Source organism: Corythoichthys intestinalis, chromosome 2 (assembly GCF_030265065.1).
Source record: "Corythoichthys intestinalis isolate RoL2023-P3 chromosome 2, ASM3026506v1, whole genome shotgun sequence".
Taxonomy (NCBI): domain Eukaryota; kingdom Metazoa; phylum Chordata; class Actinopteri; order Syngnathiformes; family Syngnathidae; genus Corythoichthys; species Corythoichthys intestinalis.
The window spans coordinates 4726910-4746565 of record NC_080396.1 but is presented as its reverse complement, the minus strand read 5'-3'; the positions used below and the strand labels follow the sequence as shown (position 1 = coordinate 4746565).

General features: G+C 41.3%; 1 protein-coding gene across 1 annotated transcript in view; it reads left to right on the top strand.

Annotated features, from left to right (window-relative positions):
- The window catches only part of itih6 (inter-alpha-trypsin inhibitor heavy chain family member 6), a 184546-nt gene that overhangs the window by 5697 nt on the left and 159193 nt on the right, over positions 1-19656 (top strand). Inside the window, exons 4-5 of the mRNA XM_057829443.1 lie at positions 15142-15252; positions 15470-15720. Of these exons, the coding sequence (XP_057685426.1) occupies positions 15142-15252; positions 15470-15720 (362 nt within the window). The remainder of the gene's footprint in view (positions 1-15141; positions 15253-15469; positions 15721-19656) is intronic.

Below are 19656 nucleotides of genomic sequence, written 5' to 3'. Positions count from 1 at the left end.
ATGTAAGTTGATGCCATTGATGACCATGGACGTCCAAATTTCTCATTCATTTCCAATGGAATTTACATTGCATTGAAGCCAATTTTGACAGATGCCAATGACAGCCATGTATGTCAATTCTATTGATGCCATCTTACTTGGATTCAATTCAATTCAATTCAATTCAATTTGTATAGCCCTCAATCACAACAGAGGTCTCAAAGGGCTTTACAGAGGCAATATGATACACAATTAGAAATGAAGCAACAAAGATGAATAGATACAGTTCAAGTCCTGGGTATCCCCTATCCTTAAGACCCTCCATGCCGGCAAGGAAAAACTCCAAAAACTCCAGAGTCAATTGGGAGAAAAATGAGAAACCTTGGGGAGTACCACAGTCAGGAGAGATCTACTCCCAGGACGGATAGACAGGAACCCCAGAACGGGAATTAGCAAGCGAAATTGTAGTCCGTAAAAATACAGTGGAGTAAAGGAGCAAGAAGAGGTCCCTCTGGTCAGATGAGACGGGGGTAGCAGCGAGGACGTCAATCCAGCCAGGGGTCCGGACAGTCAGGAGGCTGCAGCTGAAAAATAGCCCCTCCCCAGAGGGGAGGGGGGAAAGGGGACACCGGGTGACTAGTGATGAAGAGACTAGACAACCAGATATTAACATTGAAAAATAGAAATAAAGTAAGACAAGTGGTAGGTAGAGTAAGAAAAGGAGATAGAACTCAGCGGCTGTACTGCCCCCAGCATTATAGCTTCTAGTGCAGCTTAAACTAAACTGTGAGTCTACTCCGACTTCAACTAGCCTAACCATAAACTTTGTCGAATAGGAACGTTTTTAATCTAATCTTAAATGTGCAGACTGTCTCGGCTTCTTTAATACTAGCTGGAAGCTGATTCCATAAAACAGGGGCTTGGTGGCTAAGGGCTCTAGCTCCGACAGTACTTTTAGAAACCCTGGGAACTACCAGTAGACCTGCATTCTGAGATCGGAGTGTTCTGTTGCGGCGGTATGGAACGAGAGCATCGGTGAGATAAGATGGCCCCAACCCATTAATGGTCTTAAATGTAAGAAGGAGTATTTTAAATTTAATTCTAAACTCGACTGGAAGCCAGTGAAGTGCCTGGAGCACAGGGGTGATGTGCTCTCTTCTATTGGTTCCTGTTAAAAGTCTTGCTGCTGCGTTTTGGACTAGCTGAAGACCTTTTAGAGAGTTTTTAGGACAAGCTGCAAGTTGGGAGTTACAGTAATCCAATCTCGATGTAACGAACGCGTGAATTAATTTTTCTGCATCGCTTTTAGATAAAATATTTCTAATTTTGGCAATGTTGCGCAGGTGAAAGAAAGCCGTTCTACAGGTTTGTTTAATGTGTGCTTTAAACGATAAGTCAGGGTCAAATAAAACTCCTAGGTTTTTAACTGTGGCGCTGGAGGCTACACTTACATTGTCCAGAGTGACTATCTGGATTCCAGTGACACAAATGTAAGTGAATGCCATTGACGGCCATGGACGTCCAAATTTCCTATTGATTTTCAATGGCATTGACTTTGTTTAATGCCACTGACTGCCATGCTTGTTGATTCTATTGATAGCAATGTACTTCGCAATTGTACGTCGATGCCGCTGACGGCCATGGACTTCCAAACTTCCCATTGATTTTTAATGGCATTTACTATATTTAATGCTAGGGTTGTTCCAATCATGTTTTTTTGCTCCCGATCATTTTAGTTTGAGTATCTGCCGATCCCGGTATTTCCCGATCCGATTTTTTTTTTTTTTTGCTCCCGATTCAATTCCAATCATTCCCGATCATATACATTTTGGCAATGCATTAAGAAAAAAATGAATAAAAATCGGACGAATATATACATTTAACATACAGTACATGAGTACTGTATTTGTTTATTATGACAGTAAATCCTCAAGATGGCATTTACATTATTAACATTCTTTCTGTGAGAGGGATCCACAGATAGAAAGACTTGTAATTTTTAAAGGACAAATGTGACTTTGTATATTGTGACTAAATATTGCCATCTAGTGGATTTTTATGAACTTTCAATAAATGATAATTCAGGCATTTAACTTCTGCCCAAATGCATGATGGGAAATGCACCCATGACTGTGCGTAGTGCTACCAATTGATATATCTTCTCTGCGTTGGGAACTAACATAACGTGTTAAGAAAAAAATCAATTATTACCTTGCTTCCCCACATTGCTTCACATGACATACCGATTCGTAGGGAGAGGGATTGTAAGGCTGTAGCCAATTAAAAAAAAGGCTTCAAAGGCTGCCAAAAATCACTCTACTCATTTTTAGCTGCCTTTTAGCTCTCTTTATAAGTAAAAGGGCGTCATTACAGCTTAAGCGCGACAATACGTGAATGGCTCAAGCAGCGCAAGCATTAATTGCGTTAAATATTTTAACGTGATACATGTTTTAAAAAAGTAATTACCGCCGTTACCGGGATAAACTTGATAACCCTACCTTAAGCCGAAACTAAAGACTCTGGATGAGTGTAACATAATATGTCTGGAACGTTAAATACAATTAGAAAACAATTCAATTAAAAAATATTTATATTAAAAAAAGGCATGTCTGATATTTTATTGCCGATTCCGATACTTTGAAAATGACGTGATCGGACCCGATCGCATTGATTCTATTGATGCCAATGTACTTGGATTCCACTGACGTAAATGTATACGTCGATGCCATTGACGGCCATGGACGTCCAAATTTCCCATTTATTTTCACTGGCAAAAAACAAATGTCCTCAAATCAACAGGAAATGACCAGATATCAATAGGACGTGTCCCCCAAATGTCCCCAAATGACCTGATATGACCAGGACACGCACCTTCCTCCCAAATGACGTGATAAGACCAGGATAAGCCCCCCAAATGACCTTAAATGAGCACGACACGCCCCCAAAATGTCCCCAAATGACCTGATATGACCTGGTCATGTCCCTGAAATGTCCCCAAATCAATGTTATTACCAGGACGTGTCCTCCAAATGTCTCCAATCAACAGAAAGTGGCCTGATATTGTCCCCAAAATGTCCGTAAAACCAACCTGGGCGGGGCTATGATCTGTATCTCCACACAGCAAAGACCCACAGTAATTTCTCCAGAAATCGCAGTTTGTAGTTTCTCGACTTAATCGTTAGAGCACTAGAATAAATGAATGGTTGCAGCGCTAGTTAGAACGAATCACACATGGCGTCAGTGAGCAAAGCATCATTTTATTACTACGGGTTCATTAAGAAAGTGCTAAATATAAACAAAACAAATAAATCAAGGTCACACGCCGACAGACATCACGGCGCTAGAACTTAGGAACGGAAGTTGGCAAATACGAGAGAGCGTGAATGCCACCTTTGTGTGCGCAGGGGAGAAAGTTCATACGTAGATAGTAACGTAGTTTGCCCGGTGCCGCTTCCCTTCCTGGCCCAGTTGACAGAGGCCCGCTGCCAAATGGGAGATGCCACGTTCACACACACACGCCGTCGCCGCCTTTGAAATTTTTAACTATGCGTGAGTTCGGAGCTATTTCAGGCCATTTTTTTTGTCAGCTATTCATACTTTAGCACACTCAAGAGGAAACATGTTGTGCAACGCGTTCGTTCCATGCCATTTCTGTCTGTGAAACTTAGAAGGCTTTGTTCCCGGACGCACAGCCTCTCGCGGCAATAAATACGAACGCCTTGGATTTTCCACTCGCGCCTCCTGTGGTTTATTTTTCTCCCGCCATTTATTTTTCCTAAGGATTGGAGCTTAATTTAGCACTTGTCGCGTGACCCCGAGAAGGAAGTCCGCTGTGTAAATTGGATATGGTGCCAGGAGTCCGTTTGACTCGGGGATATTTTTTGGGGGCGCCGCCCACATAAGGGAAATGATTATTTTCCCTCTGGGGAAAGGTGGTTAGAGAAGCCAAAAATTGGATTTAAGTCAGAGTTGTGTGACTTCAAAATAATATTACCCGTAATTTCTGGACTATTAGGCGCACCTGACTATAAGTCGCCAGCCACCAAATTTGACATGAAAACGGCATTTGTTAATAGATAAGCCGCAATGGACTATAAGCCGCAGTTGTCCTCACTGTATTATGGGATATTTACACCAAAAGATATTAACTGCTAACACTTCACTTGACAATAGCATCATAAGACTGTCATAACACTAAATGAACCACTATTAAGCTTTGAACCAATTGGCTGCAAAGCCCTATTGTTTCAAAAAGCTTTATTTGGCCAGATGGGAGACAGTCAACCTCTGCTGCCACCTGCTGTCAACACTGTTGTCATCCAACATTCCTCCTAGCAAGCGCTGCAGTGTTACAGATGTAAATAACAATCAAAATTCATGTTCTGTGCTAGTATTTCCTCAGTTACTGTTCCAGTTGTTTCATTAATTGCTAGTTATGGTATTTGGTAACATTTTCTTGGATAGTGGTGCCATAATACTGTCATAAGACAGTCATAATTATTGCATTACACTGTCATAAGCATTAATGAATGCTCATAATAGATGTCGGTTAGTGTCATCCAGCAAATTATCTCACTTTTGAATGGACGTAAAAGATCTGAGCTGGACATAAATGGAGTTAGTGACGTAATATGCCACATGACACATATTGACATCTCTCATAAGCATTCAGTAATGCCCATGATAGTGTCATTTCATAATTATGACTTTCTTATGACAGTCTTACATTGCCGCTGTCAAAAAAAGTGTTACCTATCAACCGAAATAAATCCACAAATAAACTGCATTGGACTATAAGCCGCAGGATTAAAAATGAGGGAAAAAAGTCAGAAAATTAGGGTACTTAAGTAGTTGTCCTCATTCAAAAACTATACTCAAGTACAAGTTAAAAAAAAAAAAAAAACGTATTCAGTGAAAAGAGTGCTTACAATATCAAATTTTTTTTCTCAGCTCAATGTCATCTGTATGAACTAGTGATGGGCGATACCAGTGATTTTGGATTCGATCCGATAACAAGTAATACCAAGGCCAAATATCGCGATCCTGATCCGATATCGATACCGGAAGTTCATATTTTATATATATATATATATATTATACAGTTGTGGTCAAAAGTTTACATACACTTGTAAAGACCATAATGTCATGGTTCTCTTGAGTTTCCAGTTATTTCTACAACTCTGATTTTTCTCCGATAGAGTGATTGGAACAGATACTTCTTTGTCACAAAAAACATTCATGAAGTTTGGTTCTTTTATGACTTCATTATGGGTTAACAGAAAAAGTGATCAAATCTGCTGGGTCAAAAATATACATACATGGATCTGAAAAAGCGAATCATTGACTTGAACAAGTCAGGAAAGTCACTTGGAGCCATTTCAAAGCAGCTGCAGGTCCCAAGAGCAACAGTGCAAACAATTGTTTGTTTGTAAGTATAAAGTGCATGGCACTGTTTTGTCACTGCCACGATCAGGAAGAAAACGCAAGCTATCACCTGCTGCTGAGAGAAAATTGGTCAGGAGGGTGAAGATTCAACCGAGAATCCCCAAAAAGCAGATCTGCCAAGAATTAGAAGCTGCTAGAACACAGGTGTCAGTGTCCACAGTCAAGTGTGTTTTGCATCTCCATGGACTGAGAAGCTGCCGTGCAAGAAGGAAGCTCCAAAAGCCGCACCTTAAGGCTCGACTGAAGTTTGCTGCTGATCACATGGACAAAGATAAGACCTTCTGGAGGAAAGTTCTGTGGTCAGACGAAACAAAAATCGAGCTGTTTGGCCACAATGCCCAGCAATATGTTTGGAGGAGAAAAGGTGAGGCCTTTAACCCCAAGTACACCATGCCTACCGTCAAGCACGGTGGTGGTAGTATTATGCTGTGGGGCTGTTTTGCTGCCAATGGAACTGGTGCTTTACAGAGAGTAGATGGGATAATGAAGAAGGAGGATTACCTTCAAATTCTCCAAGATAACCTAACGTCATCAGCCCGAAGATTGGGTCTTGGGCGCAGTTGGGTGTTCCAACAGGACAATGACCCCAAACACACATCAAAAGTGGTAATGGAATGGCTAAATCAGGCTAGATTTAAGGTTTTCGAATGGCCTTCCCAAAGTCCTGACTTATTGAGAACTTGTGGACAATGCTGGAGAAACAAGTCCATGTCAGAAAGCCATCTAATGTAACTGAACTGCCCCAATTCTGTCAAGAGGAGTGGTCAAAGATTCAACCAGAAGCTTGCCAGAAGCTTGTGGATGGCTCCCAAGAGCGCCTAATTGAAGTGAAAATGGCCAAGGGACATGTTACCAAATATTAGCGCTGCTGTATGTATATTTTTGACCCAGCAGATTTGATCACTTTTTTCTGTTCACCCATAATAAAGTCATAAAAGAACCAAACTTCATGAATGTTTTTTGTGACAAAGAAGTATCTGTTCCAATCACTCTATCGGAGAAAAATCAGAGTTTTAGAAATAACTGGAAACTCAAGAGAGCCATGACATTATGTTCTTCACAAGTGTATGTAAACTTTTGAGCACAACTGTGTATATATATTTATATATATATATATATATATATATATATATATATATATATATATATATATATACAGGGGTGCACACAAGTGGTCCGCATGCGCGCATGCGTACTGGACGTAGACAAACGCGCTGGCCCGCAACGGTTTCCATACGCTTTTGCGTACCAATGGCTGACAACTGTATTGGCTGCGGACACGAAAAAAATCACTTCTCAAATTGTCAAAGAGGCAGGCCCCACTGAGTAATTATTTCCGTGTTCCCCCACCCCCGTCAAAAGACAGACAGACGACAGAGACGTCACCGGAGCTACCGGAAAAAAGAACTTTTGCTGAAAAGTGGCTGCAGGAGGTACCATGGCTAGAAGCAAATGATGCTCGCACGGAAATGTGGTGCAACATTTGCCGTGAAAATCCCAATGTCGTTAATAAGAGCAGCGCATTTTATGTAGGGTCAAAGAATTTTAGCCACCCAAACTTTGAAAAGCGCGAAAAAACAGAGCATGTGGCAATTAAGCAAACTATCTATGTCAATCATGTCAGACAGGACCCCACTCGCCCTATGGACAAGTGGCGGAATAAAGTTATTGAAGAACAGCGGCATGCACTGACAAACGTGTTTTTGCTCACATTTCACAAACCTAAACATGCATGTTCAATGAGCTCTTATGAGGAGGACATCCCACCTTTAAAAAGGCTTGGAGTTAATGTGGGAGCCACAGATGAATGCCCTTTATTTTGAATTAGTGCTTTTATGTTTATTTCTTTACATTTCACTTCAAAGTAATGGCAATTTTGTTGTGCCAGTTGATGTTAATCAAGTGCTAATTGTTTATATAATTAATTAAAGGTAATAGGCTCTAAGTAAAGCTTGTCATAATTTTATCGTATCAGGCGGGTCGGCTCTCAAGCTCAATGAGGACCAAGTCACATCTCCAGGTCCTCCACTGAGAACCTGGGCAAAAAAAATATGTGCACCCATGTGTATATATATATATATAGTGCCTTGCAAAAGTATTCGGCCCCCTTGAACCTTGCAACCTTTCGCCACATTTCAGGCTTCAAACATAAAGATATAAAATTTTAATTTTTTGTCAAGAATCAACAACAAGTGGGACGCAATCGTGAAGTGGAACAAAATTTATTGGATAATTTAAAGTTTTTTAACAAATAAAAAACTGAAAAGTGGGGCGTGCAATATTGTTCAGCCCCCTTGCGTTAATACTTTGTAGCGCCACCTTTTGCTCCAATTACAGCTGCAAGTCGCTTGGGGTATGTTTCTATCAGTGTTGCACATCGAGAGACTGACATTCTTGCCCATTCTTCCTTGCAAAACAGCTCGAGCTCAGTTAGGTTGGATGGAGAGTTTTTGTGAACGGCAGTCTTCAGCTCTTTCCACAGATTCTCGATTGGATTCAGGTCTGGACTTTGACTTGGCCATTCTAACACCTGGATACGTTTATTTCTGAACCATTCCATTGTAGATTTGGCTTTATGTTTTGGATCATTGTCCTGTTGGAAGATAAATCTCCGTCCCAGTCTCAGGTCTTGTGCAGATACCAACAGGTTTTCTTCCAGAATGTTCCTGTATTTGGCTGCATCCATCTTCCTGTCAATTTTAACCATCTTACCCGTCCCTGCTGAAGAAAAGCAGGCCCAAACCATGATGCTGCCACCACCATGTTTGACAGTGGGGATGGTGTGTTCAGGGTGATGAGCTGTGTTGCTTTTACGCCAAACATATGGTTTTGCATTGTGGCCAAAAAGTTCAATTTTGTTTTCATCTGACCAGAGCACCTTCTTCCACATGTTTGGTGTGTCTCCCAGGTGGCTTGTGGCAAACTTTAAACGAGACCTTTTATAGATATATTTGAGAAATGGCTTTCTTCTTGCCACTCTTCCACAAAGGCCAGATTTGTGCAGTGTACGACTGATTGTTGTCATATGGACAGACTCTCCCACCTCAGCTGTAGATCTCTGCAGTTCATCCAGAGTGATCATGGGCCTCTTGGCTGCATCTCTGATCAGTTTTCTCCTTGTTTGAGAAGAAAGTTTGGAAGGACGGCCGGGTCTTGGTAGATTTGCAGTGGTCTGATGCTCCTTCCATTTCAATATGATGGCTTGCACAGTGCTCCTTGAGATGTTTAAAGCTTGGGAAATCTTTTTGTATCCAAATCCGGCTTTAAACTTCTCCACAACAGTATCTCGGACCTGCCTGGTGTGTTCCTTGGTTTTCATAATGCTCTCTGCACTTTAAACAGAACCCTGAGACTATCACAGAGCAGGTGCATTTATACGGAGACTTGATTACACACGGGTGGATTCTATTTATCATCATTGGTCATTTAGGACAACATTGGATCATTCAGAGATCCTCACTGAACTTCTGGAGTGAGTTTGCTGCACTGAAAGTAAAGGGGCCGAATAATATTGCACGCCCCACTTTTCAGTTTTTTATTCGTTAAAAAAGTTTAAATTATCCAATAAATGTTGTTCCACTTCACGATTGTGTCCCACTTGTTGTTGATTCTTGACAAAAAAATTAAAATTTTATATCTTTATGTTTGAAGCCTGAAATGTGGCGAAAGGTTGCAAGGTTCAAGGGGGCTGAATACTTTTGCAAGGCACTGTACATATACATATATATCCTATGGAATGTGATGTGGGCTGATTTGTCCTCATTGTATCAAAAATTAATAAAATGGAGAGTCACATTTAGGTTACAGTAATACTTCACTGTTGAATATGTCACTATGGTCATTTTACTTTTTCGATATAATGCGGTACGAACTTTGCTTTTCACAAACAAGATGTAGCTATAACTTTCTATTACAAAGCATATTCAATAGTGCTGCAAAGTTCTTTTTATGTGAGATGACAAAAACGCCATATTTATCGTTTCATATTGCACATCAGCCACTAATGCTTATATTGTCTCTGATTATCTATTAGCACCTACGTTACCTGGATAAGTCCTGCCTTTCGCAATCGCCCCTTCTAAAGTACTTTGCTTTGCTTCGGCGGCGTGCTCTTGTCATTTTTCGTGTCCTCCTCGGCTTGAGCGGCATGTTTTTCATTTAATTCGTCGTGTGCTTCGGGACGCCCGTTTCTTAAGTGTTTCGTGAGGCTTTTGGTATAACCAGAATATCTGTCAGTTTCGGCACAAACTGTGCACTTAGCCTCGCTGCTATTTATTAAAATGAAATAAGTCCAAACCAGACTTCTTTTACGATCCGTCGTCGATGCCGCAGCCATGCTACCACTAGCTTCTAAATGTTTGTTGTGACTGTGTTGGTGCCTCATGAGAGAGGCAGAGGAAAAGCATGCTGATCGACATATGATAGGGACGTAGGAAGCAGATACCGGTGCTCTGCTTATGTGCGTGCACTGCTTACGTGCGTGTAGAACGTGAAAGGCAAAAGTCGTACAAAAAGTGCACAAATATATACCCAAAAAACAGACAAAGAAAATATAATATATATATATTCAAAATATCGATACTTTTTGCTTGGGGATCGATACCTAAAACTTAACGTGCTGGATCGAAATATCGGTATTTTGGTATCGATCCGCCCATCCTTAGTATGAACCGATATTATTACACTCTACGATAACATTTTACCACTGCTGGCCAAAAGTATTAGCACCCCTGCAATTCTGTCAGATAATGCTCAATTTCTCCCAGAAAATGATTGCAACTACAGAATCTTTGGTAGTAATATCTTCATTTAAAAGAATTATTAAAAAAAAAAAAAATCATGATCATTTTACACAAAACTCCAGAAATGGGCCAGACAAAAGTATTGGAAATCATGTGATGCTTCTGTAATTTGTGTAATTAACAGCACCTGTTACTTACCTGGGACACATAACAGGTGGTGGCAATAACTAAATCACACTTGCAGCCAGTTAAAATGGATGAAAGTTGACTCAACCTCTGTCCTTGTGTGGAGAAAATAAAGAAGACCAAAGTCTGAGGACTTAAGAAGCAAAATTGTGAGGAAGCTTGAACAATCTCAAGGCAACAAGTACATCTCCGAAGACCTGAATGTTCCTTAGTCAACTGCGCGCAGTGTCATCAATAAGTGTAAAGCCCATGGCACTGTGGCTAACCTCCCTAGATGTGGACGGAAAAGAAAAATTGACGAGCGATTTCAACGAAAGGTGGTGCGGATGGTGGATAAAGAACCTCGACTAACATCCAAACTAGTTCAAGCTGTCCTACAGTCCGAGGGTACAACAGTACTCTTCGTCGGCATCTGAATGAAAAGGGACTCTATGGTAGGATACCCAGGACGACCACACTTCTGACCCAGAGACATAAAAAAGCCAGGCAAAACTTACTTGAGAAAGCCAAAAACGTTTTGGAAGAATGTTCTCTGGTCAGATGAGTCAAAAATAGAGCTATTTGGGAAAAGGCATCAACAAAGACTTTACAGGGAAAAAAACGAGGCCTTCAAAGAAAAGAATACGGTCCCCACAATCAAACTTGGCAGAGGTTCCCTGATGTTGTGGGGTTGCTTTGTTGCCTCTGGCACTGGACTGCTTGACCGTGTGTATGGCATTATGAAGTCTGAAGACTACCAACAAATTTTGCAGCATAATGTAGGGCCCAGTGTGAGAAAGCTGGGTCTCCCTCAGAGGTCATGTGTCTTCCAGCAGGACAATGACCCAAAACACACTCCAAAAAGCACTAGAAAATGGTTTGAGAGAAAGCACTGGAGACTTCTAAATTGGCCAGCAATGAGTCCAGATCTGAATCCCATAGAACACCTGTGGAGAGATCTGAAAATGGCACCCTTCAAATGTCAAAGACCTGGAGCAGTTGGTCAAAGAAGAATGGTCTAAATTCCAACAAAGCATCTGAGTAAGAATCTTGTTGATAGATACCGGAAGCGGTTGTTGGCAGTTATTTTGTCTAAAGGTTGTGCTACCAAGTATTAGGCTGAGGGTGCTAATACTTTTGTCCGGCCCATTTTTTTGGAGTTTTGTGTAAAATTATAATGATTTAATTTTTTTTTTTTTAACTCTCTTTTGTGTGAACCTCCTCAATTCTTCGTGGCATAGATTCAACAAGGTGCTGGAAGCATTCCTCAGAGTTTGGTCCATATTGAAATGATGGCATCACACCGTTGGTGCAGATTTGTCGGCTGCACATCCGTGATGCGAATCTCCTGTTCCACCACATCCCAAAGATGCTCTATTGGATTGAGATCTGGTGACTGTGGAGGCCGTTTGAGTACAGTGATCTCATTGTCATGTTCAAGAAACCAGTCTGAGATGATTCCAGCTTTATGACATGGCGCATTATCCAAGTAGCCATCAGAAGTTGGGTACATTGTGGTCATAAAGGGATGGACATGGTCAGCAACAATACTCAGGTAGGCTGTGGGCCCAAAGAGTGCCAAGAAAATATTCCCCACATCATTACACCACCACCACCAGCCTGAACCGTTGATACAAGGCAGGATGGATTCATGCTTTCATGTTGTTGACACCAAATTCTGACCCTACCATCCGAATGTCGCGGCAGAAATCGAGACTCATCAGACCAGGGAACGTTTTTCCAATCTTCTATTGTCCAATTTCGATGAGCTGGTGCAAATTGTAGCCTTAGTTTCCTGTTCTTAGCTGAAAGGAGTGGCACCCGGCGTGGTCTTCTGCTGCTGTAGCCCATCTGCCTCAAAGTTCAACGTACTGTGCATCCAGAGATGCTCTTCTGCCTACCTTGGTTGTAACGGGTGGTTATTTGAGTCACTGTTGCCTTTCTATCAGCTCAAACCAGTCTGGCCATTCTCCTCTGACCTCTGGCATCAACAAGGCTTTTCCGCCCACAGAGCTGCCACTCACTGGATATTTTTTCTTTTTCGGACCATTCTCTGTAAACCCTAGAGATGGTTGTGCGTGAAAATCCCAGTAGATCAGCAGTTTCTGAAATACTCAGACCAGCCCTTCTGGCACCAACAACCATGACACGTTCAAAGTCACTCAAATCACCTTTCTTCCCCATACTGATGCTCGGTTTGAACTGCAGGAGATTGCCTTGGTTTAAACCATGTCGAGATGCCTAAATGCACTGAGTTGCTGCCATGTTATTGGCTTATTAGAAATTAATACCTAATAAAGTGGCCGGTGAGTGTATATGCGATGTCCAATTAGGCAATGTGGGCATAATGAAGTAGCGGAGTTATACTAGCGTTTCTTATTTAAAAATCTACTCAGGTAAAAAGTATGCTATGGTAAAACAACTCTTTGAAGTGCCCTTTTCTTTAAAAGGTTACTCAAGTAAATGTAATGGAGTAAATGTAACGGGTGACTACCTTCCCACCTCTGCCTCTCGGCCTGTTTTCAAGCACACCTTCTTTTTCACAGAGCAACAAGCGTGGTGTGTTTTGTGTGGCACAGTTGTGAACTGTTTTATGGGTGTTTCGGGAATGTGTGAGGAAGCCGGTGTACTACGACAAACATGCAAATTCCACACGGCGAGGCCAGAGCTCAGATTCAAACTTCTGAACTATGAGACATGTATCCCAATCACACAATTCTGTATGCACAGATTACTGGACTATACTTCCGCGTGACGTTGGAGTGAATCTGTGTGCACAGATTACTAAACTGTACCCAGAGATTACTAAACTACCCACAGATTATTCATCTGTGGGTACAGATGACTAATCTGACCCACATATTACTAATATTTACCTACAGATTACTATATTAATCTGATTAATAATCTATAGCCTCGTTTTAATAATCTTTACCCACAGATTACTAATCTGTACTCAAAAATGACAAAATGTACCCACATATTACTAATATTAATCCACAGATGACGAATCTGTGGGTACAGATTAATAATCTATAGCCACATTTTATTAATATTTACCCACAGATTACTAAACTGTGCCCGCATATTACTAATAGTTACCCACAGATTACTACTCTGTGGGTACAGATTAATAATCTATAACCATATTTTACTAATATTTACCCACAGATTACTAACATATACACAAAAATGACTAAACTGTACCCACATATTACTAATATTTATCCACAAATAACTGAACTGTACCCACATATTATTATTCTTTACCCACAGATTACTGAACTGTACACACAGTTGAGTAATCTGTACCCACAGATGACTCATCTGTGAGTACAGATTACTACTCTGTGGGTACAGATTAATAATCTATAGCCACATTTTACTAATTTTTACCCACAGATTACTAATCTGTACGCAAAAATGACTAAACTGTACCCGCATACTACTAATATTTATCTACAGATTAAAAAACTGTACTCACATATTACTAATCTTTACCCACAGATCTGTACCCACAGATGACTAAACTGTGGGTACAGATTACTAAACAATTGCCACATATTACTAATCTGTACCCACAGATTACCAATCTTTACCCAAAAATAACAAACTGGACCTACATATTACTAATATTTATCCACAGATTACAAATTTTTACCCACATATTACTAATCCTTACCCACAGATTACTAAACTAACCACATTTTAGTCATCTGTGGGTACAGATGACTAATCTGTGGGTACAGATTACTAAACTGTACCCACTTATTACTAATCTTTACCTACAGATTACTGAACTGTACACACAGTTGCGTAATCTGTTCCCACAGATGACTCATCTGTGGGTACAGATTACTACTCTGTAGGTACAGATTAATAATCTATAGCCACATTTTACTAATATTTACCCACAGATTACTAATCTGTACCCAAAAATGACTAAACTGTACCCGCATATTACTAATATTTATCCACAGATTACAAAACTGTACTCACATATTACTAATCTTTACCCACAGATTACTCAACTGTACACACAGTTGAATAATCTGTACCCACAGATGACTAAACTGTGGGTACAGATTACTAAACAATTGCCACATATTACTAATCTGTACCCACAGATTACCAGTCTGTACCCAAAAATAACTGTACCCACATATTACAAATATTTATCCACAGATTACAAAATTTTACCCACATATTACTAATCCTTACCCACAGAATACTAAACTAACCACATATTAGTCATCTGTGGGTACAGATGACTAATCTGTGGGTACAGATTACTAAAGTGTACCCACATATTAATAATATTTATCCACGTATTATAAAACTGTACCCAAATATTACTAATTCCTACCCACATATTACTAAACTAAACACACAGTTGAGTAATCTGTACACAGATGACTAGACTACCCACAGATTATCATCTCTACCCAGAGATGACTAATATGTGGGAACAGAATACTAAACTATAGCCACGTATTACTAATCTTTACCCACAGATTACTAAACTGTACACACAGATTTGTAATCTGTACCCTCAGTTTAGCAATCTGTGGGTAAAAGTTTAGTAATATGTTCCCATAGATGTCTAATCCGGACCAACAGTTTAGTTATCTGTGCCCACAGATCGCTAAACCGTGAGTACAGATTAGCAATGAAAAATATGTTTTTCTACCCTGACAGCCAAGGGGGGAGCTACGTACAAAAATCTTGGTCGTCGAGAGTTCTGGTCTTGTGCAACTTTTAGCCCGTCCAAGTGAGTCAGATCTTCTGGATCTTTCTTCCTTTCCATCAGCATTTCCAACGGCAAGGTGTATACAGCCCAGGTGAAGGAACGAGCCATGGCCAGGAAAATGTACGACGCCGCAAAGAAGCAAGGAAAAGCAGCAGGACTTCTCGCTACCAAGTTAGTTCAAGTCTGTAAGAGAATTTACTGTACTGTGCAAATGTCTTTGGCCACCGTTTGACCAAAACAATTATTACAATGAAATGAAAATGATCATATCTCCGGTTTTCTATGGTCTGTTGACAAATGTAGTGATTCGACGCTTCAGTCTTTAGCACAGTACTGCTTACGTTTAATATACCGTTTCACTCTAACAACTGAGGTTTAATTCCACTAGAGAGAGGGAGATTGAAAAGTTTCGCGTTGCCGTGAGCGTGCCACCGGGAGCTCGCATGTCCTTCTGCCTCACTTACGAGGACCTGCTACGTCGCCGCCTCGGCCGCTACGAACTCAGCGTGGGTCTCAGACCCGGCCAGCCCGTGGAGAACCTCACGTTAGAAGTCACTCTCGCGGAGCCGACGGGCATCACTTTCATCAAGGTTCTTCCGCTACGGACCAGCAGACTCCTGTCCGGCGACAACGCTCGAGGTCTTTCTGCTTCATGTTTGATACCAATGTGTAGCTCAAAATCAGTTTTTGACAACAAAGGCCTACTTGATTTAGTAGTTGCTGCGAGTGCTATTATATTATGTATACTTTGCGCATCCAATCTGTTTTAACTGGGAGGGATGACAGCCATCATTGTCCTTCGTTCTGTTGTCAATGGCAGTGAATGAGTTTAGTGAGTGATAGTCCTGCAGACTAGGGAATGCTGCGCGGGGGCCGACTCAGGGCTACGGCCCCTCCCCAGCCAATCAAGGCAGGCGAGCCAGCGCAGCCCATCCGTCCTCCTGCAGATCCAGTAAGAGGGCCGGCATCATCCCCCGGGGCCCGGGGTGGTGGGATGAGGGGACGCGCCACTGACCCCCACGCCCGTCCCCACCACCACCCGGCCCACCAGCCCCTGCTGCAAACCCCCAAACCCACATGGCACACCGCCAACTCATCGGCACCTGGCCAGAGGCCCCCCCCCGGCAGCCAGGCGAAGAGGAGGCCACGCCCCGGGAGCCACGCCATAGAGAAAGTGTGAGACCCAATGAAGGGAATAGTATCTTTTCTCGTATTTACTGTTTGTCTGTTTGTATTACTGTACCACACCCAATATAAGCTAAAAAGCATTTATATCATAGTTTAAGAAAAACAAGCAGAATATATTTGATATTATGAACAGTTGGACTTCAAATGAATTGAATTTCAGCGCCAAGGCAACACAGATAAGGGCAGAACAGATACAGGACGCCTTCTGACCACGGAAGCCCAACTCTAGGTAGGCAAGATAGGAAAGACATCTACAAGCCCACGTCTGCACCACCAAATCCTGCGATCAACTCTTCTGGACAGTTCAGAACAAATGGCAGGACATCTTGTCTTGCCACAAGGAACGCCTGATAACAAGAGGACTCCACGGCTGAGGATGGCAAAATCCTTAACTTTCGTTGCCCTGACAACAGTAACCCCCGAATTCTGCTATACAGACCCACAACAGACAAAAATCCTAAAAAATGCCCAAAGACACCCTTCTTCCGGACCACAGCCCACCTCAACAGAGCCTTTAAAGGGTATGACAACACCTGGGGAAATGCTAATATTCCATCATTTATCCATCAACGCATGCCTTTTGAATTCATATAATGCCACTTCGTGTAATTACGCACATCGCAACACCAAGAAAATGATCAAAATTAGGTCGATTGTCAAGCTAAAACGACCCGCCCCCGAGATGCAGAAAATCTAGCATATTGTGTGTGTGACGTCACTATAGGGAAACAACCGGCTCAGTGCTTAGTACTGAATGGCGGCGATGATGGCGGAAAATTTTGTTTCTATTTGCAGCGACAAGTCCGACATAACGAACATTCTTCTAATGGTGACGAGGAGACCTTTCTTTGGTGTTTTGGGTTATCAATTTGAGCCCAAACGAAAGCCAATGCAGCCTAATGAAAGGATCATTGAGGGGAGCAATCACACTGATGAAACACCGGCGGCAACAGAATCACCAAATGGTTTGTTTTGCATTTCTTTTTGTGAAGCTGATACACCGTGACCGCAAAGTAAAGTAATGTATAGAATAATTACCTTGGTCTTTCCAAGGGAAAGAACAAGGTAATGCTGTTCTGCAACTTTATCGTACTTATTATTACCTTGGTCTTTCCAAGGGAAAGAACAAGGTATTGTTATTGTGCAACTTTATTATTACCTTGGTCTTTCCAAGGGAAAGAACAAGGTATTGTTATTGTGCAACTTTATTATTCTTATTTATTATTATTACCTGGGTCTTTCCTATGGAAAGTCCAGGTAGTGCTGTTCTGCAACTTTATTCGTCTTATTACCTTGGTCTTTCCAAGGGAAAGAACAAGGTATTGTTATTGTGCAACTTTATTATTATAATTACCTTGGTCTTTCCTATGGAAAGAACAAGGTATTGTTATTCTGCAACTTTATTCGCCTTATTATTATTATTTATTATATCTTCATCTTATTCTCCGCGTTTTTTCGGCGCGCCGCGCAGCCCGAACCATGCCACCGATCGGCACCGTTGAAGTATCGGCACGACCGGATTTTTTGCGCGACGCAGGGACTTTTTCAAAATCCCCCGAAAAATTTTCCGTTCGCCCGTAAACGGCAATTTTCCGGAAAAAAAAAAAAGTTAAAAAATGTATCTAGTCCTACAATTTTTGACCAAATCACATAATTTGGGTATCAAAAATTCCGGGACGATGAGGGGCATAAAAGTTGTATACAGAATTTGGCAAAAATTTACGGCTCCCCGGAAATTTGCCAAAAACTTTCCTATTCATTTTGAATGAAAAAAAAACGCACGCTGCACAGCCCGAACCGTTTGACCGATCGGCACCGTTCAAATATCGGCACGACCGGAATTTTCGCGCAACGATGGGAATTTTTCAAACGGACCCGAAAACTTTTCCCTTCGCCCGTAAACGGCAATTTTCCGGAAAAAAAAAAAAGTTTCAAAATGTATCTAGTCCTACAATTTTTGACCAAATCACACAATTTGGGCATCAAAAATTCCGGGACGGTGAGGGGCATAAAAGTTGTATACAGAATTTGGAAAAAAATTACGCTTCCTCGGAAATTTGCCAAAAACTATCCCATTCATTTCAAATGGGAAAAGTCCCATTCACTTCCAATGGGATTTCCAATGGAATTTACATTGCATTGATGCCATTGACGGCCATGCATGTCGAATCTACTGATGCCAATGTACTTGGATTCAATTGACTATATGGATGTCGATGCCATTGACGGCCATGGACGTCCAAAATTTTTCCCATTCATTTTCAATGGGGAAAAAACAAAATTACCCCAAATCAACAGAAAATAACCAGATATCCATAGGACGTGTCCCCCAAACTTCCCCAATTCCATTGACGCTTATGAAGGGTGCCGCCATTGACTTACATGGACGTCCAAAATTTTTCCCATTCATTTTCAATGGGGAAAAAACTAAATTTCTCCAAATCAACAGAAAATGACCAGATATCAATAGGACGTATATCCCAAACGTCCCCAATTCCATTGACGCTTATGGGGGGTGCTGCCATTGACGTCCATAGACGTCCAAAATTTTACCCATTCATTTTCAATGGGAATTTTTTTTTTTTTCCCCAAATCAACAGAAAATGACTAGATATCAATAGGACCTGTCCCCCAAATGTCCCCGATTGCATTGCTGCTTATGGAGGGTGATGCCATTGACGTCCAGGGACGTCCAAACTTCCCATTCATTTCCAATGGCATTTCTTCATGTTTGTTCATTCTTTTGATGCCAATGTACTTGGATTCCATTGACGCTTATGTACGTTGATACCATTGACGTCCATGGACGTCCAAAATTTTTCCCATTCATTTTCAATGGGAATTTTTTTTTTTTTCCCCAAATCAACAGAAAATGACTAGATATCAACAGGACGTTTCCCCCAAATGTCCCCGATTGCATTGCCGCTTATGGAGGGTGATGCCATTGACGTTCATGGACGTCCAAACTTCCCATTCATTTCCAATGGCATTTCTTCATGTTTGTTCATTTTATTGATGCCAATGTACTTGGATTCCATTGACGCTTATGTAAGTTGATACCATTGACGTCCATGGACGTCCAAAATTTTTCCCATTCATTTTCAATGGGATTTTTTTTTTTTCCCAAATCAACAGAAAATGACTAGATATCATTAGGACGTGTCCCCCAAATGTCCCCGATTGCATTGCCGCTTATGGAGGGTGATGCCATTGACGTTCATGGACGTCCAAACTTCCCATTCATTTCCAATGGCATTTCTTCATGTTTGTTCATTTTATTGATGCCAATGTACTTGGATTCCATTGACGCTTATGTAAGTTGATACCATTGACGTCCATGGACGTCCAAAATTTTTCCCATTCATTTTCAATGGGAATTTTTTTTTT